General features: G+C 34.6%; 1 protein-coding gene across 1 annotated transcript in view; it reads right to left on the reverse strand.

Moving 5' to 3' along the window:
• Positions 1-1,070: 1,070 nt before the first annotated feature.
• The window catches only part of LOC117110474 (SCO-spondin-like), a 27,359-nt gene continuing 15,684 nt past the window's right edge, over positions 1,071-12,745 (reverse strand). Inside the window, exons 3-9 of the mRNA XM_033253191.1 lie at positions 11,447-11,645; positions 9,530-9,861; positions 9,056-9,194; positions 8,209-8,460; positions 6,617-6,868; positions 4,198-4,452; positions 1,071-3,581 (exon numbers count right to left, since the gene is read on the reverse strand). Of these exons, the coding sequence (XP_033109082.1) occupies positions 3,337-3,581; positions 4,198-4,452; positions 6,617-6,868; positions 8,209-8,460; positions 9,056-9,194; positions 9,530-9,861; positions 11,447-11,645 (1,674 nt within the window). The 3' untranslated portion in view covers positions 1,071-3,336. The remainder of the gene's footprint in view (positions 3,582-4,197; positions 4,453-6,616; positions 6,869-8,208; positions 8,461-9,055; positions 9,195-9,529; positions 9,862-11,446; positions 11,646-12,745) is intronic.

A 12,745-nucleotide genomic window follows, 5' to 3' on the forward strand; every position in this document is an offset into this window, starting at 1 on the left:
AGGATAGGACCAATGATAGGAATGAAATGATTTATTTCAATTCTCAAACAACAGAACGAGCTTTGGGTCGTAGATGTGTGTTGAAAGGGACTCATTCGAATTTAAGGTTGGCAAGATAAAGATATAATGAGTGAGCATTTAAAATGGTGTAAAGGATGTCAGCAGATTCATCAACTTGAAACTTTTAACATATCTAGATGTTATTTACCACTTGGGAGTTGGTAACATAGTTAATAGACAAATCCATACATTCTCTTACGGCAATGGTGAAGGATATGGTTGTGTTAGTTACCTTCGACAAATAAAAAAAAAATAAATAAAATAAAATTCATAGATCTTTGTTGATAGGAGCCCATTTTGCTCCAAGAAGGCAGTGTAAACCTAATCCAGTATTGTTAAAATGAGATATTAAGAGTTGGTGGTCGTCTTCATATGTAACATTCCTCATAATACGAAACAACCAATCATCATACCCAAGAACTGAATTGTTGTTAATTTTATACTACAAGAAATTCATATAACATGTGGACGTAGTGGAAGAAACCTAACGTTAGCAAAATTAAGGGAGAAATTCTAGATCCAAGGAGCAATTGCAGCTTGTGGGATTGTAAACAGATGCGTGACGAGTAGGCGTTATCGTGGACGATTTATGAAACAGACGTTTTCTAAAGAGAAATATTTTAGATGAGAGTTTTTTGTCAGTAGAGAAGTTCTTAGACAAAGCTTACAACAGTTTCATGCAAACATAATAATGCTCCAACGGTGTAAGTTTATAGTAAAGAGAAACAAATAAGTTGTACTACATCTACTATACAATACTGTACTATACTGGTAGCAAAGCAGAAACAAAAATTAGAAATGAAGTGTTCTGCAAATATTATAATTTAAGAGGTCCATTAGAGTCTCGCATTGAGAATAAATAAAGAGCGCATGTCATAATTAGGCGAGGCCAAAGGAGTTGCTGTGGGATATTCTTATTTGCTATTACAGTAGTTAATTATGCTGAGTTACTACTTCTACGTCTATAGTACTTCTAGATAGCCAAGAATGGCATTATCAGACTCAAAATGTAAGTAATATGTCATTTTTAATCCCCATTTATTTAAAATTTTGTAAAATTTAGAGACCTCCCTTCTGCTTTTTCAAAATTTAATATCCAGTTCAAAGCAACACAAAACAAAACTTACAAACAAAATTCGTTACCTGAGGACTGCAACTATCAAGTGGCACTCCTATTACTAAACATTTTTACATAAATATACATAAAAAGAAAACAAATATAACAGCCTCTAACAAATCAGCAATAAAATATTGTGATTAAAATATAATGCCATATAATGCTATGTGCCAAAAGTAGTTCATTATTGGTAAGGCACATAATTACTAGCAGTAAGAGGACACTTTCTGAGTGTGCAAAATGGTCAAATATCCCTATAAGGAGACACCTAATTTTTTTTTATCATTGTATCACGTCACAACATTACAATAGTCTCAAAGTAAGAAAAATTCATTTAACTTCATATTTAAGCAATAAACCAGCAGTTTCTCTCCTGAATCTTTAGAGTAAACGTCGGAATAGGCCTACTGAATGTTTTTCTTCATATAAACCAATTTTTTTTAAATTTTGACCCTTAACCATGAGGATGCGTTTCAAAAATTGGTTTTCGTGTACTTTCATATAATATTCTAATATACTCTGACATCCACCATTAATTCTAAGTCGTTACTCTATTTATGCTACAATCATCCAATAGTAAGCTCAATATTTTACATAAAAAAAGGAATATTTGGTCATTAACATTGCATCATGAAATAATATTTGGAACATTTTAATATTAATATTTTATTATTTATACCATTTGTACAGTGCCTTTTCTTTGTAGATATAAAGCGCTTCTTTTTTGCTTACCATTGAGTCTTAATGTTTTAAGTGTTGCTGCTGGTAAACATCGCAGGAGTAGGCAACCCCACCAGGTACCCATTTATACTCCAGGGTGGAGAGAACCTATGCAGTGATGGTTTGATGAAATTGGGAGATCATAACATGTATCAAACAGGTCTGTATGGCCTACCTACTGCACCAAACCACTTTTAAAACATTTAAAAATTGTTGTTTTAATTAAATTTGTGCTGATTTAATATTATAAATGAATTGTATTTGCATTGAAAATTGTTGCTACAAATATGTTCTAATTCTACTTAGCTGATTCTTAAGTCAATAAAAATAAAATTACACAAAATGTATGTTATTGTTGTATGAAAACATGCCAAAAACTCCTATTAAGGGGACAATTTTGCGTTTTTGGTTAGTGTCCCCTGAATAGGGGTACCCCTATTCATGGAACACACCTATTAATGGGACACTTTTTTGGTCCCGAAGTGTCCTCATAATAGGGGTTCTACTGTATTTGATATGCCAGCAATTTCGCTTTAACGAGTCCTAACATCCTATTAGCTTTAAAATAAATATGTTTAATATGTTAATTAAAATAAAACTCGATAATTATATCAAGATCACAACGAGAATTTATATTGTCTAAAATATAATTACTAATACTATAAAAAGATTTTTCTTCTTATAAATACAAATGTTTAAAACTTTACATCTACTTAAACTAAGTTCCATGTGCCAAGCCAATTATTGCACCATGAATTAAGTTTATGTAGATCATCTTGTAAAAGGAGTGAATAGTGCATATGAGATATTAATCTAATTAATTTCAAATCATCAGCATAGAGTAAACAATGTGAATTCGAAGGTACTGGTAAGTCATTTATGACAAGGATAGAAAACAAAGGTCCTAAATTTGTTCCCTGTGGGAACCTAGTTGATCTCACATTGAGCCAATCTGATATACTACCATCAATTGAAATCTTTTGTTTTAGATTGTATATGTAGTTGCGCAAAGTTTTAAAATATTTCCAGTAAAACCAAATTTAGAAAGTTCATAAATGTAGAGTTTGTGGTCGACTCTGTCAAAAGCCTTTGCAAAATCAGTGTAGGCCTACTCTCTTATTGTAAAAAAGAGAATTTTCACTCAAAAAGAGTGACTACCGGGACCACTTCAACTCCATTCTTCCTTGCGTGAAAATTTACTCTTAAATGAGTGAATATTATTTTTAAAATAGTGAAAAATTACTAAAATTTACTCAGAATAGCGTGGAATCTCATTATTTTTTACCCATTCCATCAGGAGTGCTCCTTGTAGGCACTCTTTCACTCTTTTTCCACTCGTTTGCATTTAGAGAGTAAATGACATCACATTGAGTTTTATTGAGCTTTACTGTCATGCTTGATATATTTGGAATGAAGCTATGCTGAGCTGGTTTTCTCTATTATTGTGTGTTCTCGTAGTGAACCATGTTGTTATTTGTAATAATGTAACTTTCGTCCTCCTCTTCACTGATGCCATGTAGTTGACATATACCATTACCAAATTGAACGGATACGCATAATGGATCCCTCAAGCAGTGCAGCCCGCATTGGATGACGGAATGCGTATGATGCTTAGCTATCATCACGTAATTCTTTGATTGACTTTTATGTTTATGGACCATCGTACGAAATCGGAACTTCAAATCTACATATAAGGATATTAAGATCTAGTTAGTAAATCTGTACCTCTATCCTCGGAAAATTCAGTAATTCAATCAATCATTCCAACCAACCAATCAGTTGAATTAATTAATCAGTAGTAAAATCTTTCTCTTGAACTTGATGAATGATAAATAAACCAATTAAAGGAAGGAAAAGAGAAGAAAAACTATAGATATAGGTGGATTTAATAATTTTGAACATTAAAAGGCATTTAAATAAGTATAATTTCACATTCGACAGCAAGAAAATTACAATAGGGGATGAAAAAATTAAATTTTGTACAGTACTTTAATAAATTTGGTTTTTATGACTTGTGTTAAATATGGTTACTTTATGATAAAGTGGTTTTAATGAGTTACAAAATATAAGGCCAACAACAAAGATGGTGTGTGAACGAGACTGTCTGCTCTCATTGATTAGTGCATTTGTGTTCTTATGAAAGGTATTAGCAATTGATAGAGGTGAGGAAGAATGAACCGAAACATAACAAATCACTGTACATGTTAGGTACATACTTCTTTATATGAATAGTGTTGTGAAGTTGATTCTTATACATCTACAGCAATACGTTTAATCATTAGGCTTCTGTAATTACTAACCTTGAACCTTTATTGTAAACGTACAATTGTTAGTATTCCCTGACGAGTCCGTTACCGTAAAAGTAAAAGGGTTTGATCCAATCTCAAGAATGGCTGGAAACAATGTTGTAGGATCAGGCGAAATGTTGGGGACAGTTCCCGAGTTGTCACTTGCATTTATTGATTTTGAATAGTCTACCAATGCAGTGTCAGTACAGATGTATGTAATGTCAACTGTTGTGTCAAACGGACATGTCAGTGTTGGATTTTCGGTATCTGTAGGACACAAAAGGGATTTTTTTACTATTTATAATCCTACTTTCAATTGATTTTGGACTGATGTCCCAGGAAATAATAAAATAAAATAAAATAATGATAAATAATAATAATAATAAATAATAATAATAATAATAATAATAATAATAATAATAATAATAATTTTACTTGAAATTTGATTATTATTTCTGATGTCTTCATGGTTATACAAACACATATTGTAAACACAGGACACATGGAAAAGACAGCAAACAATTTTAATTTTGGTTCGCCAACAATTTGTCAGAATTCCTTGAAAGGGAAAATACCTTATTGTTCATTACACAACAGTAATAATACCGTGCACCATTAGACACCAACTCATCCCCGACTAAATACTCGACCAACAATCATAGACGACTCTCAAGATATAACGTTAAAACATGATAAATATGATTCATAGCAATGTAGGTAATACTTTCATTAATATGTATCTAATATCAACTAGTTTCCTTTGATCGAATTTAGGGATTAGGGAGTTTAAAAATTCTATCATACAGCTCATTCTAAATCTTTGTTTCATGGGTGGCGCCTGATGGAGGGTGCCCGGGTTGGGGGTTGGCGGGTGCTGGTCCCTGTCGGAATGAGTTGATCCATGTCAGGGAGGAAAACCACAATTCGTCGGGGAAAGAAAAAATGTATTTTCTACATATTAGTAGACCCTAAAATCAATTAATAAGTCATTATTGTCATATTATTCGGATATCAGACCACTGTCGGGGACGTCGAGGCCCTGTCGGAGGAAATCGGCACCCGTCGCAGACATCGAGCACCCCCTCCGTTGAAGACATCGGACCCCGTACGTACCATGAACGATTGATCAGGTAGAACATCACCGTTGCTGAAACATTACTGTGTGCATGACATTGAAATAAAATTCAAATATTTTTTAAACTTCAACGTTGCTGAAATACTACGGTAACACATATTATTCAGTTTTTAAAAAATAAATAGCGAAATACTGTCATATCTGTGTATGCACAATATAATAGTTTGTCATTGTATTTTTGAGAATGAATACATAATCGTCATTGCGCATTGCGGTGCTGCGCATGTCCTTCGTTTTGGCATATTTGACATGTTTGGGTTCGGCCCTTGTTAGTCTATTGTAAGGCGGGTGTAGGCCCAACCAGCGGTGCCGCCAGAAATTTGCCGAAAAGGAGTGAATGAAGGGGTTCAAACCCAGGGGCCAACGGAGCCTCGGTCGACGACCTGGAATTCCTGGTAGGGTTCACAGGAAGAGTTTTATGGCTTAGTATGGTCCAAATTGTGCGCTTACCGCAATATTAGGGATTGGCAATCAAACTAATGTTATTTTAATAGGAATTTTTATTTTAATTTTTGATCCGACGACCTAGTCGTGCGTTGGACGACAATAGGCCCAGAAACGTCGGACGCGGAAGGAGGGGGGGGGGGCAATGATTTTTTTTAACTGCTTCCCCTGCAATGTTAACACATTTAATCATTCATTTATTCAATTTAATAATCAACTGTACAGACATAAAATTCAAGAAGGAACAAGGACAAAATTCGATAAAAAAAAAACAAAAACAAAACACGTTTAAATCTAGAAAAAAGTATTAGGAAAAAGGTTAACATGATTAAGAGAGCAAGATTAAAACAAGAATAAAACAGGAGGTTTCCCCTAACTTTTTCCCCACGCCCCAAACTTTGTTGGTTTTCTATTAAAAGAAAAGAAGAAAAACCCTTAGTTGACATTTTGCGTCAGGCTCAATTTTTTCTTACAGTATTTTGTTCTTAATTTTTAAGCAATTTCAACCTCAGTGTTCTTATAAAATGTGTTCTTATAAAAAAAAGTGTACCCTACCTACGATTATTAAAGTTAATCGTGGACACAGTAAATGCACAACTTTCACCACCACATTTATCTAGGAGTTGTCTTGGTGAAATACGGTAACCTGAACGTTAGGGGCCTAGGCCTAATAATAATAATAATAATAATAATAATAATAATAATAATAATAATAATAATAATAATAATAATAGTAATAAAACTTTGATGGTGTAGTCCAATATTATATGCATTTCCGCACTTCTATGTCTTTTTTTTTTTTTTTTTTTACAACAATACGTTTATTTTTAAAGTATATATACCGTCACCAACCTTGAACGGTAACTGTAAATGTGCAAGTATTAGTATTTGCCGACGAGTCTGTGGCCGTAAAAGTAAAAGGTTGAGCGCCAATTCCAAGACTAACTGGAAATACTGATAGGGGATCAGGCGAGATGGTGGGGAGAGCAGCTGAGTTGTCACTTGCAGTTACTGTACTTGAATAATCAATTGACACCGTTGCAGCACCTATGTCAGTATTCAAAATGACATCTGATGGACATGTCATTGTGGGTTGTTCGGTATCTGTGACATATATAATACAGAAAAAGTAACAATAACAACTAGACTTATTATGTATGTTTGTACAACAGCACATGGGGCTATTTATCATTGTCACAATGAGAAGTGATGTTGAAATTGCAACAAAAAGTCATTAAAGAGTATAAAGTAAATAACATGAAAAACAAAAATACTAAATATTCTTAAAGAAAATTATAAAGTAAAAAGGAAACAATGAAAACCAATTTCACGACTAACGCGACATTAGTGAGACTCAAACGACAGCTGCAATGGTAATAGAGAGGTACAAACTATTGCTTGCTACATGAGCTGACCCTGCGTAGGCCAGGGAATTTTTAGTAATTCACTGATTGAAAGCGTTTAATTGTTCATGCATATCACGGTAATTTTGCGTTTAACCTAGCTGCAGTTCATTTAAACGCTTTAGAAAACACGGATTACGTTTATATAGTTTAGTCAACTGTCCAATAAAATGTTTTAAATGGTCCCCATAACAACACCCTACTCCGGATCGTCACCAAAATGTAATCATTTCTTCATTGGACCATGACTATTCTGGAAAGTTTCGTTTAGATCCATTTATAAGTAATTAAAGGTATTTAGGTCTAGGACCTTAGTAGATTGTAATGACCCTGAAATTCGCACCCAAATCGGGATCGTCACTAAGGTTCATAGAATAATTCCTTGTAACATGGTTAAAGTTTCTAGAAAGTTTCATTCAGATTAGTTGATCAGTTTCTTTTAAATATCTGCTCTGGGACGTCTACCGTTACATGGTGCTCATATCCACACCCTACTCAGGATCGTCACAAAAATATCATTTCTGCACAAGACCCTGACAAACTATTATAAAATGATTCATTTAGATGCATTTATAGGTTTTTAGAGATATTTAGGTCAGGGATGTCAGCACCCTATTTGATCGTCACCAACACGTAATAATTTCTTCCTTGTAACTTGGTGAAACTTTCAGGTCAGTTGATCCGTTTATGAAATATCTGATCGGGAATGTTTTCTTTCGAATATTCCTCATATCTACACCCCACTCTGAATTGTCACAATATATAAGGAGGCACATCCTTCATACATGGTCTATGCTTCTACAAAGTATGGAAATTGACCAAAGTGCCGGTCAGAAAACCAGTGCTAAAAGATAGGAAAAATGATATGGAAGAAAAAAGAAGAAAAAATCAAAACGACAAAAACAATGGCTTTTCCAGCTACTGCTGGGAAAAGCCAAAAATATTCATGGTGAAGGCAAATATGATATTATTATATGCATCTAAACATTTATTTATTTGTTATGTAATAGGTTCAATCGGAAAGTATGCACCCTCACTAACCTTGAACGGTAATTGTAAACGTGCAAGTATTAGCATTCCCCGACAAGTCAGTGGCCGTAAAAGTAAAATCTTGAGCGCCAATTCCAAGACTAACTGGAAATACTGATGCAGGATCAGGCGAAATGGTTGGAAGAGCAGCTGAGTTGTCACTTGCAGTTACTGCACTAGAATAATCGGTCGACACCGTTGCAGCGCCCATGACAGTATTCAAAATGGCGTCAGATGGACACGTTAATATAGGTTGTTCTGTATCTGTGGTATACATTATTTCTATATAAATCGATCATATTTAGCGAAGATTATTATTTTAATTTACTGTATTTGATAACCCAGATATTGTAGATGTAGATTGTTAAAATGCTTGCCTTTGAATCTCAGGTTTCCGAGTTCAAGTCCTGTCAAGTGGCATTATTTTCTTCACAGTACCAACAAACTTCACTTAAGGAGCCTCATAACGAGACTTTCTTACCTCATGTGTATATGTTTGTCTTGTGTAGGCGATTGTTATACAGTATATAAATCACTGATATATTTTGCTATTTACCATTACTTGCTAATGTATTAAAATAGTTGTTGTGGTTGTAATGCAGTCTGTGACAGAGTGGGTGTTACTACAAATTTTCAGTTTTATTACACAAGTCGGCAGAGAAACAGTAGCAACACGATGAATAGCACTCAATAAATTGTTCTAAATGTAAACCGAGTGACAGCCTTTGACTTTTCAGAATATTTGAAACATATTTCTATATATCATACATTATAATAATGGTCACAAGCAAAGAATCTACCAATGTACCAAGACATTTATTACTATTAACGGCACTTTCGATTACAAAGATATTTCTACCTGGACATCCAAGAACTTCAAATCTCAGACTGATGTGTTCATTCCAATCGGTTGGATGGATACGGATGTATCGAGCGAAGACTCCAGTATGGAACATGTTTGTCACAGCAGTGTTTTGATCTGAGTTTCCAGTAAACACCTTATAAGATAACAGTGTTATCATTATAGATATGTATTGTATATATTTCTGGCTGTTTAATTTATTTTACGTTCTCTTGCTTAACAAATATAAATCTTTATCTTCATTACATACTTAATCGTCCTTTCCCTTCCTCTTTATCCATGGTCCTTTTATTATATCATTTGGCACGGTTTAATTGACGTTCATTTACGAAACCACATGTCACAATTGTTCAACACTACCTTAAAACAAGATTGCCTGCTTGTAATCTCTACAATAATGATGAAAACGATAATGTTACTAATTATCCAAAATAACAATATTAATGCTAAACAATGATAATATAAACTTACCGCAGTTTGACCACTCCCTTCCGTTACTGGTTGAAAGTTGGTATTATCAACACTGTGATGAACTTCGTACGATGTCACCCATTCATTCCAGTCATTGCTTCCTTGTGTTATTACTCCAGTGACTTCATTCAGTATACCAAGATCGGCTTGAATCCACGGATTACTGTCATTGGCCTTTGCTGACCATCCTCCATATCCAGCATTTTCTTCTTCTGCGTTGAGTCGCCCACGATCAGCCCCATACCACGTATGATCATTATATACACTGGAAACTGTAAGTTGGTCGGAAGGAATGGTTCCATCTTCCACACCAAGAGGATCGATGCAAGCACCTACAGTAGCAAGATAAAATGTATATTGTATGTGTGTGACAAGATTTTCTGTCAATAATAATATATTTGCTCATCCAATGTCAGAGGTTTTTATATTTTTACTAGGGTCCGAAATTTTGGAATAAACTGTTAATTTAAAAATACCATACACCCCACGGTCTTAAATTCAGTCTGAAAAGTCTTATCATCTATTGCCGTTCACTTTCTTAAACACTACTGCATGTGATTTTGAATAGTTTCACTTTTACAATTGCCATTATATTATTCCACCGCTTCATAACTTTCAATCAGGATTTCATATATTGGTGTACTTGTGTGAGCGACCACTTTCTTTTGACCTAGGGTGGTCGCTTACGGTTTTACGCAGCAAACCCAATTTCAATGTATATACACCGTATTTATTCGAATAAATGCCCCAGGGCGTTTATTGTTGAGAAGGGTTTTTTGAAGGGTCATTTATTAGAGAAATGCATGTATTCAAGGAGGACGTTCATTTTTTTGGAATAAAATGGATACATATATACTCGAATAAACGCCCCTTAATTTTACTGTAAACGTAGAACTACAACATATAATTGCCGTCAAAACATGTTACTGTGTGATCATAATGACTTATTGATTGAAACCAGGTTAGAAAAATGTAAGAGTAGGACAATAATAAAAAGTGTTGAGAATGATTTCACTTCCATAAGATTTGTTTACAGTCATTTAAAGGGACGTTTATTTACGAAAACTATAAACGCCCAGGCGCGTTTATTCCGAATGAGGTGCCAAAGGGGGATTTATTCGGGAGGGAGGGGCGTTTATTCAAAGCAGAGCGTTTATTCGTATAAATACGGTATATATAAATGAATATATAGTTGATAATGCTAGCAACGTACAGTGCTGGAATTGTTATTTTACCAAGTTTAGGAATGATTTTTCGAGTTCCCGTGTGGCAACATCTTGCACAAGCTGTTCAGCAAAAACCACGTCCAAGTCAACAAGCTGCTCCAGGAACATGGGCTGTATAATCAAAGCCAACAACAAACAACTTCTGGTTGCTAAGCAACAAAAGTCAAATAAACTATGCAATTGGCAAAAAAGAAAATGAATGCCCACTTTCGAAAAGATTGACTCATTTTCTCTGATATCTACAACCACAGTCAACTTAAACGATGGCAAAGCATACTACATCGAGCTCACAGAAACACTGTTTAAATAAAAAATTAAGTTTTCAAAACCCCAAACACTAAAAGTGTAACCGAACTCTCTAAATACGTATGGAAATTAAGACAACAGCACCCCTACATTAGCAAATGGTCGATCATTGACAGAGCATCGGCCTGTCAACTCCACAAACACAAAACGCTGCAACCTATGCACAGCCTAGAAACTTCATATTATTCCATTCAGACAAACAGCAATATCAAACAAATTAAGAACCAACTATTGCCTAAATATAATATGCAGGAACAACAAGAAATGCCTACTTAATAACAATTAACGAATTCGAAATTGCATATTCAAGTGCCATAACGTATTATATATATTTATAACATATATTATATATAATATATGAATATATCTTTTATAGTTACTATACCTGCAGATTGCCCATCCGACGGGATTTCTGGTTCATTACACAAGTCAGTAGAGCAACAGTAACTACACAGTGACGGACTCGTAGCCGGATGACATCGGTCTGCATTTCTCGCTTCCTCATTAAAACACGTACTACTATCCTTACATGATTTCATTATTTGGTGGTTTCCATTATTATCACGTATTTCGTTTTTACATACCTGGAATACGCAAAATTGCAAACCATACTAAGTGCTATTGTTTACTACAAAGGTTAAGTATAAAATATTGTTTGAAGGTTTGCATGGCGAAGTAATAGCCCCATATATAAGAAGCCTATTAAATGCTTGTGATACACCATGCGGATACATGTGAAAAGAATTGTTGTGGGAATGCCTTGACGTTTTGATTGAGTTGTTTCAATCGTGAACAGGAGGTCAAGTGATAGAATCACAATAAGCCAATTCATACCAAGGTCAATCAACATAAACACAATACACAACATATAAATATAATTATATATATAATATATAATAATAATATATAATTATATATATAATATATAATAATAATATATAATTATATATATAATAATATAATTATATAATATATGTGTGGCTTCGAATGGCTAATAAACAATTGGGTCTCCGCCCCTCTTATTATACGTGTGCGTTCAACATATTTTGAGACGGCCCGCACGCGAAATTTCGCGGCCCGCACTGGACAAATGCAGGGGTCGCTAAAAGCATATTGACTTTCGTAATCCCAAACCCTGGTCTATGCTGTTTGAACAGCTGTGTCGGAACAAACGTGAGACAATTACGAGACACTATCAAGTCTCTAATATCAATATATAACAACGAGGACACTCTCCCCAATGTGACTAATGCCAACAATAAAACTGTCTTCAATGTTAACATCTTTAATGGAAGTTCATCCTAATGCAGCAGTGACCGTAAAAAAGACAGTACATGATCAACGTCCCAAGTGTGCAGATACCGAGGGCGTGGAGGATTCCGATTGAAAAAATCCTTCATTAACTTACATATTTCAACCGCTTGCCCAACTGGCTGGTTACTTGAGAAATATCAGATTACCTCCCCACTCCCCTCAGACTAGTTTTTTTTAAAGAAGAGGCTGTAGGTCAGGGGTAATGAGCCGGAAGTGTTTCTTTAATAACTGGTATACCGCCAGCGATTTTTTTTTCCGTACGAAACATTTGTATGAAACTTCACTCGGGCCATCTCGGATTGACTCGAGTGAGTACGATACGAGGAACAAGAGCAGACACTTCGCAGTGTCGTGACGCTCGAGTTTTACT

This window comes from Anneissia japonica, unplaced genomic scaffold (genome assembly GCF_011630105.1).
Source record: "Anneissia japonica isolate Jap-2015-1 unplaced genomic scaffold, ASM1163010v1 scaffold3040_len1308831_cov196, whole genome shotgun sequence".
Taxonomy (NCBI): domain Eukaryota; kingdom Metazoa; phylum Echinodermata; class Crinoidea; order Comatulida; family Comatulidae; genus Anneissia; species Anneissia japonica.